This window comes from Misgurnus anguillicaudatus, chromosome 19 (assembly GCF_027580225.2).
Source record: "Misgurnus anguillicaudatus chromosome 19, ASM2758022v2, whole genome shotgun sequence".
In the NCBI taxonomy this organism is placed as follows: Eukaryota; Metazoa; Chordata; class Actinopteri; order Cypriniformes; family Cobitidae; genus Misgurnus; species Misgurnus anguillicaudatus.
The window spans coordinates 50,603,742-50,628,715 of record NC_073355.2 but is presented as its reverse complement, the minus strand read 5'-3'; the positions used below and the strand labels follow the sequence as shown (position 1 = coordinate 50,628,715).

The window sequence follows — 24,974 nt, the reverse complement described above, 5'->3', positions numbered from 1 at the left end:
AAAGATAGCAGATGGAATCAAGGCCCAGCATTCCTCAGACAGACATCAGCCAGCTGGCCAGAGATGCCACCATTAGCCCATGTAACAGAAGATAGTGAGCTAAAAAAGCTAACCTTCTGTGGACTTGTAACTTCTGCTCTGTCACTACCAGATCCACATAAATTTGGCACCTTCTCAGACTACCTAAAAGCACTCATAGAATCCTCGAACAATGGCTCCCCCACAATTGCTACTGCGGAAGATTATAAAGAGGCTGAGCTCACAGCCCTCCGTCAGATCCAGGAAGAATCATTCCCAGATGAGGTGTTGCACTTAAAATCTGCTAAACCACTGCCATGCAGTAGTCGACTGCTGTGTCTAGCCCCAGAACTGGATAACAGCACCAATCTCATTCGTGTTGGTGGTCGTCTCAGACAGATCAGTCCATTAGCAGAGGATAACATTCACCCCATTGTCATTGATCCACATCACCCACTTACCAAGCTGATTATCAAAGACTATGATGATCGTCTGCATCACCCTGGACCAGAGAGAGTTTTTTCAGAACTCAGGAGGAAATACTGGGTAATAAGAGGACGAGCAGCAATCAGACAACATCAACGCCAATGCACTGATTGCCAGAAATGGCGAGCTAAACCGCATCCCCCCAGAATGGCAGACCTTCCGCCAGCCAGGTTAAGAATCCACCAGCCAGTTTTCTATTCTACGGGGATAGATTGCTTTGGTCCTTATCTCATAAAGATAGGACGCAGAAATGAAAAACGTTGGGGGATAATTTTCAAATGTATGACCACCCGCCCAGTTCATATTGATCTCCTCACTAGTATAGACAGTGATTCATTCCTTATGGCCCTTCGTCGCTTCATTGCTCGGCGAGGCAAACCCTTCGAAATCCTTTCAGATCAAGGAACAAATTTTAAAGGTGGGGAAAGGGAACTCAGGGAAACCTTTGCAGCTCTTCAACCCGAGCTCCAGGTTCAAGCCAACAGATTAAGTTCACATTCAATCCACCCCACGCACCACATTTCGGTGGATGCTGGGAACGGGAAATTCGATCTCTGAAAACAGCCCTGCAAGTAACCCTCGGAGCACAGACAGTCACTGAAGAAGTGTTGCGGACTGTTCTTATTGAAATAGAGGGTATACTCAATGCAAAACCTATTGGGTACACATCTTCAGACATCGCAGACCCAGATCCAGTTACACCAAATATCTTGTTGATGGGGCGGCGAGATGCCTCACTTCCACAAGTGATATACCAGGATGCCAAACTCTTGAGCAAACGGAGGTGGAGGCATAGTCAGGTGCTAGCTGATCACTTTTGGATGCAATTCATTCGTAACTACCTACCTAGCCTACAAACCAGACAGAAATGGATGTCAGAGAAGGACAATTTACAAGTAGGTGAAACTGTTATGATTGTTGACCAGCAGCTACCACATGCGCTTTGGCCTGTCGGAAGAATTACACAGGTCTATCCAGGAAAGGATAATCGGGTCAGATCAGCTGAAATCAAAGTGAAAGGCAGAACATACATAAGGCCGGCAACCTAAAATCATCAGCCTACCTCAATAGCCAGAGTGACCTTTCATTAATTATCAAGGCCTTTCTCATTGTTCAAATTCATATTACGAATTTGGGGGCGGCTGTAAAAAAGGACACCCCTCAAAGTGGACTCTTCCAAACTCCCCTGCCTCTATTCGCGAGTTGGACTGATCCAAAGTTGCGGTGAAGTTATGCAAAACAGTTATCAGCGAGTGAGGCTGCAAAGATACGCTGTAGATAGTTAATTACAGTTAATTTAGTTAGAAATATCATGATTAACGGACTTTGTGGATTGTGTGTGCGTGCAACTGATTGTAAGTAGGCTATTTTCTGCATATTAGTGATTAATATATGGTTAAGAGATAAATAAGAGTGCGATCGCGGCATTACGATCGAATGCATAATAATAATAATTGGTTTGCATATTATTGTATAATTTCCCTTAAATATCTTGTTTTAATGCTATATAATCATACTGGGTTGTTTATTAGAAAGTAATTAAGGGTGCTCTTGTGTTATATCATTATATATGATACCATTACAATGTGTCTTGGAACATGCCCGGCCTTGTCAGTCTGCGCTGTTAACGTGCAATATATCGCGGGCAGTACTATTAAATAGCCAGTGAATAATGTTGTATTCATGTACCTTAGTTTATATTTGTTTCTTTTATGTGACATTTAATATGCTTATAAGATTTAAATACTGTTTATAGATCTGTGAATGTATACTTATGCTTATTTATATTTGTATCTTGTTTATGTTTACAGAACCACACATACATGCCATTAAGAATAAATAATCAATAAGTACAGACTGGTGTGAGACCTAATGTTCTAACCGGACATCCTGCAGCTGTTCAATAAATCCGAATCAGAAAAGAAATAGTGAATAGCAATTTTTCACTGAGGTTGCTTCGCGTCGCACCCAATTCATTGAGAAACAGAGAGCACGTGAAAGGACACTCAACGGGAGAGACACAACGTGCTTGCACGCAAAATGAAGCCAACTTGGATGCTATAAACACATATGCACATAAGCATATGCGACCATTTTGGTCGCAGTGTAGTTCAGTTACCTCAGTATGTGCTGCAGTTGATCCAGTTTGCCGCGCTGGATGATGAGTTTATGACGCGTGCATCATCTTCACGCGGTCACCCGTCCCCCACCTTTCTATCTCTCGCGCGCGCGCTCTCTCTCTCTCTCTCTCGCTCTCTCCAAAACACGGGTCATCCAGTCGAGTTCAGAAAATACGGAAATTGTAAAGTGATTTTTTTTACCTGGGCGGGTCGCAGTTTACCTGGGCGCAGCGCCCAAGTAAAACCTATGTATGGGAAACACATATATATATATATATATATATATATATATATATATATATATATATATATATATATATTTATGAAAAAAATCCGAACCGTTCGGTTCGCTTGTCTCGGTTCGGAGCGCGTGTGTGTCGTACGGTTCAACGGTTCATGGCATGCACAATGTATGTAGCCTCGTGCCCTGTATGTGACCTCAGAAAGCGTGTTCCCCTTTCGCGAATAGCGCGAAAGAAGAGGTGACTGGTGTGGAGAGTGAGTGCTGTGCTGCCCGTCATGTTACGTGTAGAAATGGCAAGAGGGAGAGAAAAAGAAGTCTGCCCGCAGTTGGAGGATGCGCCAGTGTCGTATAAGTTTGGTGTGTGGAAACATTTTTTATTTCATGTTACCTATGATGACAGCGGAAATAAAACAATATAGATACAGCCACACGCAACAGCCTTCTCTCCGACCATTTATCTAATCTGAGGTATTGAACACTGTTTTACGTCTTTTCGTATTTAGCGCTATTTTTAGCCTTTCGTTGATAAAACGAAAGCGGCTGATTTCCGCGTAGTTTCATTTTGCTAGCATGTGAAAGTTGCGCGATCTTATTTCATAAACTGCCCCTTAAAGTAATCAGGACAGAAATGGTCAAAAGTGGACAAAAGAGACGGATTTAAATATTACAGGTGTAAACGTTATGTTTCTCTCTCGTTCACGTATTCTCTCTGCAGTATTTAAGCAGCCTCTCAGTGAGAAATCTTAAAGCTACACTGAAGTTGGCATTTTGATAAATGCAAGTTATCTTTGTGTGCTAAAAATGCACACAAAGTTCATGTAGATGGCAATACATATTCTCTTTTTTGCCAAATAAATGAAAAGCATGTTGAAAAGCATGTTGTGTCAAAATCTCGCCTGGCGTTCCTCAGGGATGTTCCCAATAATGTGCTTAAAGTCAAACTCAGTTTGTGCATGATTACATGATATAACTTTTTTTTAATACTGTATCCTAAAATATGGATAATTAATACATTAATAAGATAATACATTTCTGGAGTGTTAAAAAAATAACAACAAGAACCGTACTGAACCGAGAACCGTGACCATAGAACCGTGATACGAACCGAACCGAGGATTTTGTGAACCGTGCCACCCCAAATATATATATATATTAGATACGTTATGTGATGTTAATGTACCCAATGGAGGACTGAGATAGGCTGCTTTACTTTAACCTAGGTTTTACGTATAGAAGCAGAACAGTTAAATTAAAAAAAATAAAATAATTTTGAAGGTGAATCGAAATGCCAGAAACAACTGCTTTTATTATTTGAGATTTGAATTCATTTGATAGTGGTACGTACAGTATCCATAACAGCATTTTTTGTTCATCCATTGTTTGAGTCATAATTTTTTATTTATCTTTTAACCTTATTTGTAGCATTTTTGTATGTGTAATTTATTAGAGTTTATTAGGGATGTGCATCGATGCATCGCGTTCCCATTAAAAGACCTGTCTAAAATCGATTCTGAATCGTAAGGCTCCGATTCAGTGTTTCATGCACAGCTTGTGCATGTACTACGGCTCCGTGATCATTAGGAAGTCCTTATCAATCTAAAATCACTACAAGTTTGACTCGTTTATAACGTGCATTTAAAAAAGCAACACTCGTCAAACACAATCATTTAAAATATTCTTTATTATCATGAAAATACCTGAAACCATCTGAAGAACAGCGATATAAATATGCCTCTAGATATTTCCTGGAATAGTGTTAGTAATGCTACTTCTTCTGTGGCACAAATGGTGTTTCAAAGCGAGAGCGCCCCCTGGCTTTTGGATGTGGCTGCATTTCACCGTAATTCATTCAAATTCATTAATTGAGAAAACGAGCATTTGACAGATTAATTGTCACAACCCTAGAGTGTATCATTAAAGTCATATTTGCTTATTGGAGTGACTGACTATAAGAGCTTTTTTGTGTGTGGCAAAACTCAATCTCGCCTATAGGGCAACCGAAGGGGTTGAGCCAGCCCTGCATTTAGGTAAGATAATTAAAAAGAAAGTGACTAAAAATGACCACACACACACACACACACACACGCACAAAAATTTAAAAAGAATTACATCAAGTCATGTAGGTTTTGATGATAAACTTGGATAAATATGGATAAATCTACGGTATTATGGTTTTAGCAAATACCAAAATGTGTTGATACAGTAGTTAGCTAGCCACTAAATCTCAAATGTAAGCTGGCACTATTATAATTACTATAATAATGTTTATTATGCTTTGTGTTTCTTAATAAAAGAATCAATTAAAGTTCTACTTTCAATAAATCAGTCAAGACGTCATTTTTAATAATTGTATTATCTTGCTGTCTGCTTAAGACCAAACAATATGTTTATTTGTGTTTGTATTTGATATAGTATGATATCAATTTCCTAGATTTCCAAATAATTCTTATAAATTCCTATTAAGTTTGTATTATATTGCAATTTGGAATATTTCCAAAATTCCCCAGATTAAGTTCCAAAAGAAAGTTTCTGAAAATATATTGTAAACTTTCCACCCCTTTGCAACCCTATCTGTGAATAATTTTGGCAATATTAAATACAGTGTTGATCACACTAGTCTAATTTAATGTTGAATTGGGAAATTTGCTTTCATTTTGCACAAAATGGCACAGAGTCACACTTGTTGTGGTGATCCCGGTCAAAAATGATCGGCCATTTAAAGTGAAGGTGGAAGATCACAAAACACAGAAATTTATGTTACAATTGTGCCTAACAAATCCAAGTCGTTAAATTTACCCATTTAAGAACAAACCAAAATAAAAAAACGCTGTGACAAAATGACAAAACTTTGTGTGAACTCATGTAAATGATGCATGCATCTAATGCATTTACTGAACAAGACAGAAGAATAAACTATTTTCTGTAGGCAGGTCATTTATGACCAGAAACACTTAAAGTGCCACAAGGTGGGGGAATCCCAAAAGCGAAGTCTTCGTAAACAAAGTCAATAAATTCCGCCATTACCTCACTTCCTAATAACAGATTTACTATCTTTCTTTGGTTACCTTTCTCTTTATCTCTTTCTCTATTTACTTTACTCTTTATCTCTACATATCTCAACAAAAAAAAATACTAACAACCCTTGGCTATGTATATTGTGTTGGACTTGATGAATCTATTTCCAGTGCACTTATGTATTGCTGTTCTTGTGTTGCCATAATTGCTTCTATTGTTTACCTCACTTGTAAGTCGCTTTGGACAAAAGCATCTGCTGAATGACAAAATGTAAATGTAAATTTCAGTCTGATGCAATAACATATTAAAGATAAAACAGACACCAACCTATTTGTTCCTCAGTATCTTCATCCTTTATTCTGCATGGTTGTGGATCTGTCATCTTCTCAAGCTCCTCTTTCACCAGCATCAACATTATGTCATGAAGATTTCAGTTGTCACACATGGAATGATTTCTCTGTGTGTTTGACTCCAGCATTTATTGGTGGATTGTTGTAGGAGGAGCTTCACTGAAGGTCTCAATCACTGTGTGGGTGTGGCTGGAGATTTAAAAAGAGGCTTTGTCAGTAAAACATTCATAGAGGCATCTGTTTCAGTATTTAATCTGTCCAGTTTATGTTAGATACACTAAAAAAATCCCTATATAAAATGATAAAAAAAAATATATATATTATTTCCAACTTGATTATATTTAGTTATTATTATTATTTTTGTATCATTTGTAATATAATATATTTAAATTCAAGTTCAAAGCTTTAGTTAGAAAAAAATTCTGCCTAGCCCCGCTAAAGATTGTAGTAGTTCATTAACATAAAAACTGTTTATATAATGTAATGCAGGCGCAATACAGACGCTTACTACTTGTCTCGTAGTATTACGTTCATTTGACTACAAAGTATTTTTTATTTAAAATATATTGTGGATGTGGCATAAGATGAAAATATATTAAAGAAATTCAGTACAAAAAAGTCAAAAGTACACAAATGTTATACCCATCTTTTTAATACATGCAGTAAAATCATAGTATTCAAACATTTTGTGTGTATGAGAACATAATATATTAAAAGAAAAACACAAAGTAGATACTTGAAAATCAAAAGCAACACTACTTGTTACTTAACAACTGCATTTTACAAGCCTCATCTTATTTAAATCACCAACATTTGCTTTGTGAGTAAATTTTTCAGATCTTAAGAGATCACTGTAAATTGGGTGTAAATGTGAACTATCAGTCTGGAATAATGAGGTTTATCAACAGCTCTATTAACACTGATGTGACTGAGACAAAAACATTTCATGAAGACTGGTTGGTCTGTTAACAGCTCTATTAACACTATTGAGTGTTTTTTCACTGTGAGGTTATTGGCACAAATGAAACAAACCTTTCAAGAAAAGCGACAAAATCCTGATTTCATTCTCAGTAAATATGAACTTAACATAAATGTCTACATTTTTTCTTTCCAAACAATCCAGAGCTATAATCTGAAGATCAAAGTGACGCTTGTGTTGAGCAATGCGTGTGATGGAGAAACTACTTACAAAATGTGTTTTCATAAAAAATAATCTGTAGGTCTGTATAAGTCTTTAAAGACTTAACATGTCTTTATCTTTACAGAATAAAACTAAAATAAGAGGCTCATGCAAAGCATTCTGGAAACCACAAATCCTCATCAATCTTTGTTTTTCTTCAAATTTTGGTTCCCACAATGCTTTGCATGAGGCTCTTATTTTAAAGATTGATTCTGTAAAGACAAAAGGTGTGTTCGAGATCATCCGGCGCTGCGCAGACCGATTGGCGAGGTTTGCCACTTGCAGTTGAGGGAGGAACTGAAGACGGACACCTGCTGCTTGCCGTAGTGACGTGTGCGCCGCGTTTCCTTGTTTTTAATCGCAAATGAAGTGACTTAGATGCTGAATTTGATAAAAACAAACCTTTTAATAAAAAGTTGCAACCAGAAACATTTTATATCGAATATTTTAATTGCTGCTTATACTGTATACCCGAAATATAACGGGAAACAAGCCTATATTATTAAAATACCAATAGAGTTTGTTATTTTCATTTTTATTTTATTACACGACACAATATAACATATTTAAGCATATTAAAGTGTTTTTTCCTGTTTTAAAACATGAATTCATAATGTTTATTAGTGGGACTAAAGGTTGGATTAAACTTGAAACGCACGTGATCGTTGTCATCAATGAGGCGACCAATCACGTAAAGCTGTTACGTCATCACAACTCCTGGCAGCCGCTCTGGAGAAGCTGCACCGGCTGAGCTAGCCGGCTACTCTCGAAACGCTCTTGCGGTACTTAAAAACCATATGACACAGTCACGTGCCTGCAGCGCCAGCTGAAGTCGGACGAAAATACTAACCGGACTGCACTGCTTCAAGTCAGCCGCCGATCGGTCTGCGCAGCGCCGCATGAAGTCGAACACACCTAAAGACTTGTTAATGGTGATTTAAGTTGAAAAAACTGTTGCAAACGTTTTGGGACACCCCTCCAAATCATTGAATTCAGGTGTTTCAATCACTTCCAGTGAAGGAACTCTTAATGCTTCATCATTCAAAGACAATTTGGACAATTTCATGCTCCAACTTTGAGGGAACAGTTTAGGGATGGCCCCTTTCTGTTCCAACATGACTATTGACCTTGCTTTGTGCACTGGTGCACAAAGACATGAATGAGCGAGTTTGGTGTGGAGGAACTTGACTGGCCTGCACAGAGTCCTGAGTTCAACCCAGTAGAACATCTTTGGGATGAATTAGAGTGGAAACTACGAGCGAGAGCATCTTGTCCAATAAAAAAAAAAAAAAATCGAAAAATTCATATAAACACACTCCTAAACCTTGTAGAAAGTCTTCCAAGAAGAGTTGAAGCTGTTAAAGCTACAAAGGGTGGGCCAACTCCATATGGATTAAGAAATGGATGTCAATCAGGTTCATGTGCATATAAAGGCAGGTGTCCCAAAACTTTTGGCAATATAGTGTATTTTTTCTCATCATGTTTCTGGTGTCTGGTCTGATAAGATTTAATACATCTTTTGGTGGGCCCTAGCTTAATGATGCGTTCAGACCAGCCAAGCAAGAGCAATTTCAATGTTAAGTCAATATGAAGAAGCGCGGTCTCACGGTGCGAATGAGGCGTTTAGTGTGGCGTGTTAGACGCATTCTGCCTTTTTGAATTGAGCGTTGCCGCGGCAAATGAGCGAGTTGAAAAATTTGCACTTTGGCGGAAACGTGCTGCATTAACAAATCAGGAGCTTGCTTTAGTAGTGAAGTGATTACAGAAAGTGGGTGGAGTCGCAGAAGCCCCTCCCATGACGCAAATTTCTGAAAGTCATGATGACTAGAATTTCACGCAAGTAAACTCAAAGTGGCAGTTTCAGGCATAAGCTTTATCCAGGACTAGGCCTTAGTTTAATTATGAAACATAACTAGTTTTAACAAACATGCCTTACTAAAAAAATACCTGTGTGCATTTTGAGGCAAAACAAAGAGCACTGATTTATTTTAAGATATGTAAGTGCAAGTTGTTTTTTAGTTTGTACAGCTCTTAAAAATGTTGTAGTCTAGGACTAGTCTAATCCCTGTCCAGGAAACCGCCCCATAATGTTCAAGCGGCAAACTAGACGCGATTTTGACGCCTCAAACACAGCTAGTGTGAACTCATGGAAAGACTTTACATATCCACTCATGACCACTCGTGTGTATCTTCTGATTCATAATAAACTCCTCACTGCACAGAAGAGTTGAATGTCTTTTCTTCAGAATGTAAGCGCTGGTGATTTCTGAGACTTGTTTCCCACATAAAACTCTTTCCACAATGAGGACATGCAAACGGTTTCTCTCCAGTGTGAAGTCTCATGTGAGTCTCAAGGATAGCTTTTGTTGTGAAACTCTTTCCACACTGAAGACATTTGAACGGTTTTTTTCCAGTGTGAAGTCTCATGTGAATCTCAAGGCTAGCTTTTGTTCTGAAACTCTTTCCACACTGAAGACATTTTAACGTTTTTTTTTTCCAGTGTGAGTTATCATGTGTTTCTTAAGGTAACTTATAAATGTAAAAGTCTTTCCACACTCATGGCACGCATGTGGTTTCACTCCACTGTGAATTTTCACATGTCTCGTAAGGTCACTTGAAGATTTAAAACTCTTTCCACACTGTTGACACGTGTATGGTTTCTCTCCAGTGTGAATTCTCATGTGTTTCTTAAGGCTAAATTAAGCATCGAAACGGTTTCCACAAAGATGACACGTGTATGGTTTCTCTCCAGTGTGAGTTCTTGAATGTTTCTTAAGGTTACCTGCAGATGTAAAACTATTTCCACACTCATGGCACACGTGTGGTTTCTCTCCAGTGTGAATTCTCATGTGATTCCTAAGGCTAGATTTAACTGTGAACCTGTTTCCACACTGTTGACATGTGTAAGGTTTTTCTCCAGTGTGAATCATCATGTGATCCTTAAGGCTAGATTTAACTGTGAAACTATTTCCACAAAGATGACACGTGTAAGGTTTCTCTCCAGTGTGAGTTCTCAGGTGAGCCTCAAGTTTACTTTTAGATCTGAAACTCTTTACACACTGTTGACATGTAAAAGGTATCTCCTCACTGTGAGTCCTCATGTGTTCTTTAAGGTGAGCTTTTGTTCTGAAACTCTTTCCACACTGTTGACATGTGAAAGGTTTGTCCTCACTGTGAGTCCTCTTGTGATCTGCAGGGCGACCGCATTTTCGGAAACTCGTTTCACACTTCATGTCTTCTGTTCTCAGAGTTCCTTTCTGTGAAACATTATGGTTTATTTTTACAATCTGATGTTTCTTATCCACTTCAGCTTGACTCTCCTCTTTCACTTCAATCATATCTAAAATGAAGACAGTAAATAGTTCATATTGATAAATCAAAGTGACAAAACACATTTGAAGTTGGTTGACAAAAGCAACATGTCATGTATCCGTTATGTGTTATTTTTCCTGTGAAGTACATTATATCATTTCTATTGTTAATATCTGCTCTTGAAGTTTAAGTGTAGTAGAGCATTGTATGGAGATCACAGTCATTCAATCCACTGAAGGTTGCTTTGGATTAAACTCTTTACCTGGTTTTTCAATCTAATTCTACTGAATCTATTATAGATGCACAAAGTTATCTCATGGATTTTAGTTTATTTTCCCCTCATGTTTCTCAATGTTTTTATGATTATTCCTCAACCATCAAAGATGAAGATTGAAAAATAGCCACCAACCTATTTGTTCCTCAGTATCTTCTTCCTTTATTCTGCATGGTTGTGGATCTGTCATCTTCTCAAGCTCCTCTTTCACCAACACCAACATTATGTCATGAAGATTTCAGTTGTCACACAGAGTGATTTCTCTGTGTGTTTGACTCCAGCAAAGTGGATTGTTGTAGGAGGAGCTTCACTGAAGGTCTCAATCACTTTATGGGTGTGGCTGGAGATTTTAGAGAGGCTTTGTCAGTAAAACATTCATAGAGGTAGGGGTGCACCAAATTTTGGGTTGTCGAAAATGGCATTATCGGTTTTGGGTAGAGGTCGACCGATTTATCGGCCCGCCGATTAATTGGCCGATTTTTGGCATATTTAAAAAAATCGGCTTTGGCCGATTTAGCTGCAAAATTAGGCCGATTAATCTGCAGGCACCTAAGCGCTTTTGTAGAACTCATGACGCTGCCTCTTGCTGCTGCAAGCAGATCGCTCCCGTGTGTGTGCAGCCGTGCTTTGTTCACATAAAGCTTTATTAAATGATGGCGGGATCGCGCGAATTAAGCAGCCAGTACAACAGCGCGACGGGCTTATGTCTCGTGGTGCACTGTCCGTGCAAAGATTAGGCTCATTTCATGTGATTTATGAGCGTGAAAAAAACCCGCTAGCTGCCTGCTTATTTAAAAACACAGAGTTTCCATTGGAATCAATTGAAAACATGCGCCGGCCGCGAGCGTAAAGCTTTGGTGTTTTATAACTAATATATGTACATTTAATACAGATGCCTGAAAAGTAAAACAAGATGAATATATAGTCTTATGATTAAACGTGGTGTAAATGTGATGTGTCTCTCTCGTCCACTTGTGATCTGATCGATGAAACCACATCTTAATACCAAGTGTAAACAGCCAAGTTTCAAAACCAAACGCTAGCTGCAGTGTGGGAGTACTTTGGATTTAAAGGAGCATTTCACCCGTAGAAACAATAATCTTTATTGAAAGTGCATCATATTTGTAGTCGAAATGTAACATACATTTCGAATTTGGTGCCTATTTGTCAGAGAAAAGGGGTTTTCGTAGTCTCACTCCATCAACAAAGATATAGCACTTCCTTCTTTCAATGATGCAAAGTGATGATTTTTACATCATTGAAAGAAGGAAGTGCAACACTGTAATCTGTATTTCTCCTGTCTCAGTGGCAACTGGAGAAATGATGCATGACCATTCAAAAACATGACTGGGTTCTAACTATACAAAGATGAATGTAAATAGGTGAAGTGTCCCTTTAAACCAAATGACCGAGGTGAACCACTAAACCTGAACGAGCTAGCACTTTTGGGAGTACTTCGAGTGCTATTACGCCATAAAATATAGTTCCTCTTTTAAATCCGCTTAGAAAAGTGCTACGTTTTATTTTGTACCACCAAACTTGCTCGTATAACTACTTGTCTTAAATAGGAAAAACGTTGATGTGTTTGGTCACTTCTAACTTTATCTCTGATTGGTACCACTGAAGGAATGGGGCTAAGCTAAATGCTATCGAAGTGTCGATGGCGCAATATATGAGTATTATTGTTAACACCACCGAAAGAACCATAGGTACCTTCTCGTTTTCAGTCACCACCTTTTATGTTTAACTACTGACAGTGCGAGCTCGCCAAAGTCGTTTGTAAAAATGTCATTTTTTTATTGTTTATTTATTTACCAGGACAGTGCATATTAACATCAGTACACCTGTAACATGCCAGATTTAGCCAATGGCTAATTTTCATCTGTAGTCCTGATTGCCAGTTGTACATTGGCACCCTAGAAAAAAAGTACATATTTAAAAATATTTGCACTGTTAATGTAACAAACTTAAAATAAAGAGATAAAAACATTGAATATTAAACTAGTCTAAAAATAAGTTGTAACCTCATTTACAAATCCTTACAGTAATTGCAGTTTACATCACACAAAACATTTCACAAGTCACGACAGTAACACAAACGAGCAACAGCAGAAACTTTTAGTGTTGACAGGACTGATTACAAATAAGCCAACGTTTCAGATGTAATCAAAAGAGACCATATGTATTTATATCTCTGATACTTGACGGAATGGTGTTCCACTCCTGAGAAGCCCTGACAGAAAAGGCAGATTGACTAAAAGCACTTTTTTCTGTGTGGAATAATACAGTCACCTCTTGAAGTTCCTCTAGTAATTCTGTGATTAGTTGTTCTAAGATTAATTAGATCACGAAGGGGTGGCGGGGCCATATCATGTAAGATTTTGTAGACCTGGCAGCAATTAAAAAAACGTTTAGATTTTCCCAACTTAAAATATCATATTTTGATAAAATGCCGCAATGGTGAAAGGCTTTTGGTTTCTTATCTAATACTTTGAGTGTTTGTTTATATAAAGATTGTAGTGGTTTCATGGTAGTAGAATTTGACTGGGACCAGCTCGTTAAACAATATGTAAAATGGGATAAAATCATTGAATGCATAAATGTTTTGGCCGCTTTAATAGACATTGAATTTCGAATAAAACGAAAATTTGCTAAGTTAAATTTGACTTTTTTACAAGTTTGCTTTACATGTGATCTAAAATTAAATTTATTGTCTATGTAAACGCCGAGATATTTATATTCTTGGACAATTTGTATTTTTTCTCCTGACACCATGATATCTGCATCATTTGTTGCCTTGTGTGATTTAGTGAAGAACATACCCACAGTTTTTGACACATTAAGTTGTAGACACGATTGATTCAACCATGTTGAGACTTTAACCATTACCTTTGTAAGCTTATCAGCTACCTCACTTTTTGAAGCTTCATGTACATACAAAACTGTGTCGTCCGCGTACATTTGAATGTTAGCCTCCGGACACACCTGTGGCAGGTCGTTAATATACATACAAAATAAAACAGGGGATAATATGGAGCCTTGTGGCAGGCCGGTCGACAGAGGTAGGGACTCAGACTGACTATTACCAATACAAACAATTTGTATGCGTTGACAGAGGTATGATTTTATCCATTTTAACACCTGATCTGAAAGATTATAAGTAGAGCCCGACCGATATGCGTTTTTTCGGGCCGATGCCGATACAGATATTAGGGAGTAAAAAAAGACCGATAACGATATATCGGCCGATATTCTTTGTGTGTATATTATAGTTCAGTATATACTACAGTATATTATGCTAAAGTACTGTACATAGAATACACTATATACTTTAACATAATATACTATGAATAAATACAATGCAATGCAATGATCACTCACAAATGTGGTGATCACTCACAAATGTGGTGATCCAACACTTATATTGATGTGACAAAGATATGTACTATAGGCAAGAAGTTAACAATAAACTTTATTATCCAAAATGAGTTGAATATCAGTGCACTAAACAGTAAACTTGACTTATTATAAATAACTTTAAAACACAAAGAGAACAAAATACATAAAACTTGCATAATTTGCAGTTTTGACGAGAATAACGTTATAAAGAGAAACTTATGAAGTCATTGATTAATATTAGCTTTACAGTAAGTTGTGTACTTCACAAATAAGTTAGCCACTCACAGTTACGAAGACAATGCTTGACGGAGCACATACTAATGTACGCTATGTTTAATGTTGTGCACAACGTTTTTATAACACAAACCCAGGGTTCCGTGCAAACTTTAAACTTTTATAAAACTAAAGCGTCTTCGCTCCGCCTCTTTTATTTAGCAAGGGTGTAGAGTTGCACGACGAGCTTATTGAATCAATTGCTCTGAAATTAGCATGTTAACTAACAACACAAGCAGCAGTAATCTCATATAGTGTTATATAAGTGCACGGCTGCGCGTAGTTTAAACGTGTCATTTCTCCGTCTCGCGTCATTTCTCCCGCTTGCGTTTTAACTCGCAAGTCGACAAAGAGACGGATTAAAAACACCAAATGTAAGCGGGAATGCGTCTCTCTTGTCCATTTATAATCCAATCGACCAAAGCGCGTCTTAATACCAGGTGTAAAAATGTTGTGAAGAAGACACTGCGTGACTGCAGCCACCTGAACTGAGAGACTGACTGAAGTGAAGGGGGTGGGGGATTGGCTGGTGTCACTACAGTGAGTGATCTAGGTCGCCATTAGCAACCAGTATGGCGCACTCTGCTGGACAAACAAGTACTTACATCTTTCAAAGGCATTTAATGTGTTCTGTAACAAACATTCATATCGGCGCATATCTGCGGCTTATACGCCGATACAGATATATCTGCGACATGCTCATATCGGCCGATAAAATCGGCAAAACGATAAATCGGTCGGGCTCTAATTATAAGAGGATAATTTAGCCAATAAGATACGATGGTTTAATGTATCAAATGCTTTTCTAAGGTCAAGAAAGACTGCTCCTCCAACACTATTGCTGTCAAGTAATAACTTGATTTGATCAATAAAATAGCAATTTGCTGACTCAATTGAATGGTTTGATCGAAATCCAAACTGTAGTGGGTGAAGATGAAATGAACTTTTATTTAAGTGGTCTTTTATATGATCAGATGTCCACTTCTCAAGGACTTTAAACATTACAGGTAAAATACTTATAGGTCTATAATTAGAGACAGATTGTGGATTTCCTGATTTAAAGATAGGTGATACAATAGCGGTTTTCCATATGTTTGGAAATTCAGCTTGACATATGGATTGATTCATAATTTTTGTAATGGGACTAGCTAGTGATGCGCTAAACTTTTTAAGTGTTGCTGTGTCCATTCCATGGACATCTTTCGCTTTGGATGATTTAAGTTTTTTAATTATTGCTTGCGTATTTGCTTCTGTGGCACAAGTAAAGACAAGACTAGATTCTGTTGATGGGGTTGTTCATACTGCAATATCTACAGATTTAAAACTCTGGGCTATGGCGGTTACAGAGTTAACAAAATAATGATTAAATGTCGTAGCTACTTGTGCTGGGTTCCTAATGCGCTTTTCATCCACCGTTAGTTCAACAGGGTTTCTTGTTTTTTGTTCTTGGCCCATTAATTTTTTTAGCTGGTTTTTGCTTTAGTTGAGTAAAGACATTCTTGAAATTGTAATAGACATTTAGTTTAATTGCTAAACTACAAGTAAACAAATTTTTTTATAAATTTGAATGACGACCACGGGAGTTTTACCATCCCCAAAATCTGCTTGAATGGACAAAAAATGTGAAGCAGACGTACAGCCATAGATGTCTGTAGCTATATATTAGAATGTGTGCGAAACGTAATGTAAATGTAAAACAATAAAATAGGTATGTATATATATATATATATATATATATATATATATATATATATATATATATATATATATATATATATATATATATATATATTCAATTCATACCCATTTTATTGTTTTACATTTATATTAAACTGTAAAGGAGTTTAGATACGAAACCCTTTCGTTAAAAACAAATGAGATCTTGGAGCCAATCTTGGGGTTATATTCTGGAAAAAGAGTGTTATTTGGTGTAATAATTAGTGGTTTGTTTTTTTATATATGACTTTTAAGAAGTATCATATATAGGAGAGATATGGCAAACAGCTTATCCTGAAAGATTCAGGTCAATATCTCAAAACTTTAAAAAAAAAAAAAGTTATAACTTTAATGATTCAGTCACACGTTTTCTTGAATTTTAATGGAAAACAATGGGACAAAATAAAGTGATGAATTTCAAATGGGCAGTATTTTATTAATCTTAAACCCATACACATGATATTGGTTTTATGTTTAAAAGCTTTTCAAGCTTTTTCTATCTGTTTTAGCATTTAACCATTATGAAATTTTAGCAACATACCCATTTTAAACTTTAACGTATCAAAATTGTTTTAAATTTGACCAGAGATTTAAAGTAATGAAGTACTTTTCCTCACTACTCAAGTAACTTACTATATCAAAGTGTATGAAATGGATTTAAAAGAACGATGTTACAATAGAAAAGTAAAAGAAAAATACCAAGCAGATGCTTGAAAATGTCCTATTAAAAGCAACAGTACTTAACGTTAGTACTATACACATGCATTACAACAAGCTTCGTCCTATTCAAATCACAAACATTTGTGTAGCCCCTATTTTCCAAACTTACATGAAACAGTCCGAAGAATAACGAGTCACCTCCTCTGGGTAGAAATGCGGGCAGTACTTCTGATTGCAGGCAAGATTTTAGTTTTTAAATCCTCCAAGAAACGCGAAAATCACGTCTTTTTTCCTCATAAATTTCCCTCGTCTTGTCTCTTCTTCTTCTCTTTTAACGGCGGTTGGCATCCAGTTTATAGGCGCATTACCGCCCCCTCTGCTCCGGAGCGTGGATCTGATAATAAGTCTACTCTCTATCTCCCTTACTCATGGACCCTTACCTTCTCGATTATAGAAAACATTTAATAAATAAAACCACATTAACCAAATACACACATACACAAATATAATTCCCCACAGATACAACTAAATACATTTTATATCTCACTTTTGTCCTGGTTTTTTAAAGCAAAATTAGACACATGTCAATGTTGACTATATGTTAAAAACAGCAGGTAATTTGGTCAGTATTGGGTCAGAATTGTTTCGTTATTCTTAATAAATATACTCCACAAATAAATATAGAATTTCACAAATATTTTTTAAATCCACAAATGCACAATAAGTGAACCATAAATATATGTTCACAAATTCACAAAGGAAATTCACAAATAAATAAAATGTGAATTGCAAATATTTTATATATTTTTTATTTTATTTATATGTGAATAGCTTCCTGTGCATTTGTGGATCTTGTTCTGTGCATTTGTGGATTTGAAACATTTCTAACGTCAAGACGTGCACATGAATCCACAAATAGGTGGACTCCGCCCACCGTCTACTCCAGCCAATCAGACAACAAGCACACTGTGCTGACCAATTGTGGCAAGATTTCCCTCCAACCAATCATATTTTGTTTTACTGTTAGGGCGGGAACACCGTTGAATTTCATCAGGCAATCTTTTGTAGGCTGGATACATCATCATTATTAACAATTATAAAGTTTGACCATTATTCTTAATTAGTCGTTAATTGTTGTAGCCTGTATATGCGACTTCCGGAGGTTTAACCTTGACGTACCTTACACTTTGTGGTAAGGTACGTCAAGGTTAATATTTGTCAAATTAAATTGATTAAAGCCGTAGTTTACTCCAGACGTGGCGTTCTTTCTGTTGCCGTGTTGGTTTGTTTCCTGGCTGACATTAACTAATCGTTTATCGTTTTGTAAATTCTGTTAATATAGCATATAGCTTTTCTTGAAGTAATCCAGCTACAATCTTAAAGACGTCTTAAAAAGTTTTGGAATAATACTATATAACCTATTATATTTACTATTAATTTAGTAATTTCCCTGGTTTTTCGTCTTTCTTGTAAAGCTGACACGAGTGAAACGTACAATATAACTCACTAGAAAATTTCTTGTTGTGCTGTTGAGTGTCAGAATAGGAATGCCAAAATAGATGACCTTCATTTTTATAGTATACCGTCATCGAAGACACCATTCGAAGATAAACATAGGTGTTTATGGTTGCATTAAAAAGCCCTCAACCGGACAGACTGGAGTGATGAAATCATCTGAAAATCTTTTAATAATTTGAATAGAAAATAATTAGAGAAGATATCCGGTGTTCTGTCGAAGTCTGTTCCCTCTATGTGTCTCTTATTGCGTTTTTATCACGTTGCGTTTATAATTTATTTAGAAAGATTTGAATGAGTTGATAATATCAATAATATTACCATTTATTAAAGTTTTTTTCATATTTTTTTCGTTTTCTATTCCTTTTTACCTTCTATCTTAGCCTATGTCTTCTTCCTGTTTGTTCCAAATTATGATGTTTACTAATAAATATACAAACATAGCACACACACACACACAATGTAAAGTGTTAATAATATATTAACAGGCCTATACAAATTAATTTGTATGTAAACATAATAGTTTTAGAACAAACACGTAGGCTAAAAATATAAGGAAGAAATTGAAAACAGGAAATATTTAATAAATGATATTATACAGATTACATGATAGTATTGCTCTTATAAGTACTTCAGCGATTCATACTGTAAAAATAATTGATTTACCAATAAAGAACAATACATATACATTACATACATGCACACATATCAGTAGCCAAGCCATTTAAACTTTTAATTTATTTAAAAAATAAACGTAACTTGGTGAAAACGTTATAAGAAACATTACACTTAAGAGAAATATAGGGGAAACAGACTTCTACAGAACACCGGATCCATAAAAATCACAGTTTAATGCTAAAACACTTCACACTCCTATTGTGGAGCTGTCACTTTCTGCCACCAGTTGGGCTCCGCCCACAAAAAACGTCATCTCTGTTTGCAAACACGCAAAAGGTCTATGAACACAAATTCATCCTTTACTTTCGTGTTCATTTAAAACACATTAGAACCAAACGCAGGTCGTTTGTGAGGCGGCTGGTTCTGACGTTCATGTGCAATGTGTGTAACGAAAGCTACTTATTTTAAAGTCAAAATATTAAAAAGTTTATAGTATAAATACCGTTTAACATATTTTATACTTAATTTTATACTTATATATAACTCAAAAATACCCAGATGAAAATGAACCATGCTTTTACTATAGTAAAAGTGTAGTAACCATGTTTCTTTCGTTGGACTAATAAAGTTAACATTTGTACAGCCACAGTATTACTACAAATAAGCAAGAGGGTCAGTGTGGTTAATCTCCTCCCTCCCTCCCGCACGCAATGATTGTGGGCAATATTAGCCCTTACAGTGTGCATTGATCTGCACTTCGAATTCCAACCGGAAATAGTACACCATCCGGGTATCTTTGGGATACTCATTTCAACATACTACGATTTGGGACATACTAATTTCAAATACTATTTAGGATGGATAGATTGCGAATTGGGATTGGGACTCAGCATTTGTTTCTATTCTTGCAATTGGCAATGGCGGATTACCGCCACCACCTGGGCTGGAGTGTCTATTATTCAAGCTCTAAGCGGAAGAATGTACGGGTGTGGGGCGTTTGGAAAAAAAAGGTCCACAAGTTAACAAATGCTAAAACAGCTGTTGGAAAGCATCTTTTGCAGCGATTTTTGTGTGAGCATATCAGTGAACACCCCGACCACTCAGTGAGTTTCACGTCTTTGTAAACGAAAGTTTAATGCATTTTAGGAAGGATTGTTCCAGTGCACCATTAAACCCATTAGAGGTGTGAGGTGAAACACAAACACCCGAAAATTCTCGGGGCAGCCGCATATGTCAAAATTTCAGTCAAAACCGTTCTATTTCACCATAAACAATCTGAAAACAGGGCTTTAAGTGTAAAATACTGAACTTGTCCTTTAAAGGAGGGTGCAAACGTGATATTGATTCAATTGTATTAACCTTGACAAATCAACAATTTTTACCGTTGTTTCAATGGTTGCATGCTATCTGGGTAGCCACAGCCATATAGAGCATAGGCAGGTGGAGATGTGTTTTCCCTGCAACAGATAACAACAGGATTCCCAAAGTAACACTACTGCACATAAACATACATAACATTAACAAATATAGCTACAGCTTCTGCCCTCATACATTATCACAATAACATATAAACAGACGTGTCTTAAATGACACATTTTACACCATTAGCAGTGTTTACACAACGCAATATAACTGAGATTATTACAGGATAAACACATTGATGAACAGGAATAGAAAGTGATTTATATACAGCTTAGATTCACAGTTTGTGCAAAAAAATGTGCTGTTCACACATGCAGGGACGTTCCGTCTTTTTACCAGTAAGACATCATTCACACATATCAAAATAAACTCGGTAAACTCAGTAAACTCTGAGAAAAAGCGGAAGTTACCTGTGGCGCGCGGCCGGTGAGCTCAGTGTCGTATTTGTAAACAATGGCGGGTTATGACTTAATATCCACGGTCCGTATTTTGTTGTTTTTCACATCTGTGGCAAATGCTGACAGTCGCGAAGTTGCTTGGGACCAAACAGCATTGCGGCGTCAAATGGAAACCTGCGTTTGCACATTAGGCTTCACAGAGGAGCGAGGTAAAGTTAGTTTTAGGTTTGATATTCGCTGCATATCCGCCTAGGCTGCAATAGGGGCCGTCTGCAAATCACAGAGGGTGTGCTAAGGACGTCGGCAATTTGGCAAATAGATGGTAAGCTGTTTGAAACAACTTTGGTGAAGAAATGTTGATGTTAACTTCAGGTGTGCTTGACTTTTAAGCAGCACATGTGTGGAAAGCTCTGTAAACAGTGCGGGGGTAAACGCGTCATCTATATAAAAAAAACCTTTCTGATTGGGCCGAAGCTGTCAGCGCTGTCTGACGTCATCTGTCTAAATGCGGGTAATCCTATATTTTTCGTTCACAAATAGCACTTAATGGTAAATTACTGGTTATCTTAAAACCTGTCTTACTGGTAAATTGGGAGTACTGACTGTTTACACATGACCTGTTAACTGCAATTTACCAGTAAAATACCAGTAAAGACTTTATGTAAAGGGACTATTGACTGTTTTACACTGAACTTCTTTACTTTATCAGGTTACTTTAACATGTTTGTTACTTTATCAGGATTTATTTGCAGTTGTACTCTGTTGTACTTTTCCTGTTTGCACTATTTTTGCACCATGAGAGTATAAATAAATACAGAATCTGTGTTTACATTTTAAACTTGTACCGTGTTTTCCGAACTATAAGTCGCTCCGGAGTATAAGTCCCATCAGTCAAAAAATGCATCATGAAGAGGAAAAAATATATATAAGTCGCACCTATTTAGAAAATTATTATTCTTTTGGGGGGCATTTTTGTTTGTTAAGTCTTTCTCCATTGTCTTTAAGTTAATGTTTCAGTTAACAGTTTTTTTCTGGGGGAGGCTACAGGAGCAACATATCTACCTCTCGTGGCTGTAGACAGTTATGTTTTCTTTTGGTTCATGTTAATCAGAATGAATTTATTTTGACATATAAGTCACAGGACCAGCCAAACTATGAAAAAAAGTGCAATTTATAGTCAGGAAAATGCGGTAATTGATTTGAATTATTATTGTGTAATTGTTGTGTGATGTTTTTCAGCACAGTCACTGGAACATAAACCTAATCTGATATTTTACAGAAGTGAATAATTTATCGTCATTTTTATTGTCACCGCAACAAACAACTGAAATTACCGTGATAATTTTTTTAGGCCATATCGCCCATCCCTAATCCAAAGGGAATATTTCATGTTTAATGATCAGACACTGAAGGCCAGAGCAGCTACACTTAGACAGCGGCAAATTTCTGTAAAAAATGCAGAGAGAAGCCTGCCCTCAGCGGTGTACACAGCACTGACTGCCCGCTGATCAACTTGAACTCAGATATCCAAAATCATCAGAGGAATGTTTAATATACCGTATGAGCTATATTTACTAACTGACCAAAGATTTAAAGTTTATTCAATTTTATTCCTGTCTAAACGGCTACATTTTATGACACAGAAAGAGTAATATTTCAAACATTTTGCAGGTATTAAGCTTCAATGCTGTTGATGTGAAATGCATTCTGGGAAACTTGTCTATTATACGTCCACACAAGTCACCTTCTGATTCATCCTCGATAAAATGAGCGGATCAAGAACACATCCTGAGATGTTATGAGAACTTGACTTGACGTGAACTTGGAATTGGAACAGTACTTGGGCTGCGACTGATGACGTTTCACAAGTCCACAAGAACAAACATCTTGGGCTTTTGTGCATATGTAGACTTTTAGTAAGGATCCTCCAGACAGTTTTATTAATAAGACCTCAGCTGATTTATAAACTTTGTTGCCATATCCACACTGTTGACACATGAATGGTTTCTATCGAGTGTGAAATCTTGCGTGTATTTTAAGGGTAGCTTTTGTTTTGTAACTCTTTTTACACTCATGGCATGTGAACGGTTTCTCTTCAGTGTGAGTTCTCAAATGTAAATTAAGGCTTGGTTTTGTCCTGAAACTCTTTCCACACTGTTGACACAAGTATGGTTTCTCTCCGGTGTGAATTCTCACATGTGCATTAAGGTCAAATTTTATTGCAAAACTCTTTCCACACTGATGACAAGTAAACGGTTTCTCTCCAGTGTGAATTCTCATGTGTCTTTTAAGGTCACGGTTCTTTGTAAAACTCTTTCCACACTGAAGACATGTAAACGGTTTTTTTCCAGTGTGAAGTGTCATGTGTGTCTTAAGATTACCTTTATTTGTAAAACTCTTTTCACACTGAGAGCATATGTAAGGTTTCTCTCCAGTGTGAATACTCAAATGTTTCTTAAGGTCACTTGCAGTTATAAAACTCTTTCCACACTGATGGCACACGTGTGGTTTCTCTCCGGTGTGAATCCTCATGTGTACGTTAAGGTGAGGTTTTGTTCTGAAACCCTTTCCACATTGATGACAAGTGTAAGGTTTCTCTCCAGTGTGAAGTCTAATGTGAATCTTAAGTTGACTTCTATTTGGAAAACTCTTGTCACATTGATGGCACCCGTGTGGCTTTTCCCCTCTGTGATTTTTTATGTGCTGGGTAAGGTCAGATTTAAAGGTGAAACTCTTTCCACACTGTTGACACTTGTAAGGTTTCTCTTCAGTGTGAACTCTTGAATGTTTCTTAAGGTCACTTGCAGTTATAAAACTCTTTCCACACTGATGGCACAAATGTGGCTTCTCTCCAGTGTGAATCCTCACATGTGCATTGAGGTGCCATTTTGTTCTGAAACTCTTTCCACACTGTTGACATGCATACGTTTTCTCTCCAGTGTGAGACCTCATGTGCATCTTAAGATAACTTGCAGATTTAAAACTCCTTTCACACTCATGGCACGAGTGTGGTTTTTCTTTAATGTGACTTCTCACATGAGCCTCAAGTTTACTTTCATATCTGAAACTCTTTCCACACTGTTGACATGTGAAAGGTTTCTCTCCGGTGTGAGTCCACTTGTGATCTGCCGGGCGTTCATCTTCACTGAAACTATTTTCACACTTTATGTCTTCTGTCTTCAGAGTTTCTTTCTGTGAAACATTATGGTTTATTTTTACAATCTGATGTTTCTCATCCACTTCAGCTTGACTCTCCTCTTTCACTTCCATCATATCTAAAATAAAGACAGTAAATAGTTCATATTGATAAACCAAAATGACAAAACACATTTGAGATGTTATGTATCCATGTTATTTTTAATGTGAAGTACATTATGTCATTTCTATTGTCAATTTCTGCTCTTGTAGTTTAACTCTTGTGCTGTGTTTAAAACCCTATAACACTTCTGGTGTTTCCAATATCACCAAACATTGGATTCTATCTTTTCCTCAACTTGTTTTCTATCAGTTAGGACTGGGTGCTACCACGCCCCCATGTCACCATGCTGGGGAAAAAAAACTCTCAGAGGTGCCTTTAACTCTTTCCCCGCCATTAAGGGAAAATGCTTACCTGCCAATGACAAGAATCTCATGCGTTGCCTCAAGTTCGGTCTGTTTTCAATGCAAAAGGTAAAAAAAAATGCGATGCATGCTGTGTGCATTGTGTGCAGTGGTCCGGCCAAGACATTGTCATCTAAAAAGTGGAGTTGCAGCCCTCAACTGATGTTTATATTGTCATGATGTGTATTGGCCACCGGTTGTGTGATTGCAGTACCAGTTTTGGCCACAATCCTACTACTGTTCCTTTAAAGTATAAGTAAAACTCAATATTCTCATTTGATTCTTCATGTTTTAATTGGATTGTCAATTGACTTTTAATTATGACCTTCCTTCCTACCTGGTTAATAAATTGTGTTTGGATTATTCTGTGTTGC

General features: G+C 37.0%; 3 protein-coding genes, 1 long non-coding RNA gene and 1 pseudogene across 4 annotated transcripts in view; 3 read left to right on the top strand and 2 right to left on the bottom strand.

Annotated features, from left to right (window-relative positions):
• Positions 1–24,974, top strand: part of LOC129422851 (uncharacterized) — a 469,570-nt gene that overhangs the window by 302,827 nt on the left and 141,769 nt on the right. The window lies entirely within an intron of this gene.
• LOC129422214 (uncharacterized) overlaps positions 1–24,974 on the top strand; it is a 240,539-nt gene that overhangs the window by 151,973 nt on the left and 63,592 nt on the right. The window lies entirely within an intron of this gene.
• The window catches only part of LOC129422142 (uncharacterized), a 104,441-nt gene that overhangs the window by 48,828 nt on the left and 30,639 nt on the right, over positions 1–24,974 (bottom strand). Inside the window, exon 2 of the mRNA XM_073857937.1 lies at positions 6,211–6,422. Coding sequence (XP_073714038.1) covers positions 6,211–6,298 — 88 coding nt within the window. The 5' untranslated portion in view covers positions 6,299–6,422. The remainder of the gene's footprint in view (positions 1–6,210; positions 6,423–24,974) is intronic.
• LOC141350797 (uncharacterized) lies at positions 1,559–2,361 on the top strand. The gene is made up of 2 exons (XR_012358912.1): positions 1,559–1,859; positions 2,316–2,361. It is a non-coding gene; the product is annotated as an uncharacterized lncRNA (long non-coding RNA).
• On the bottom strand, positions 8,536–24,273 carry LOC129436902 (uncharacterized; annotated as a pseudogene).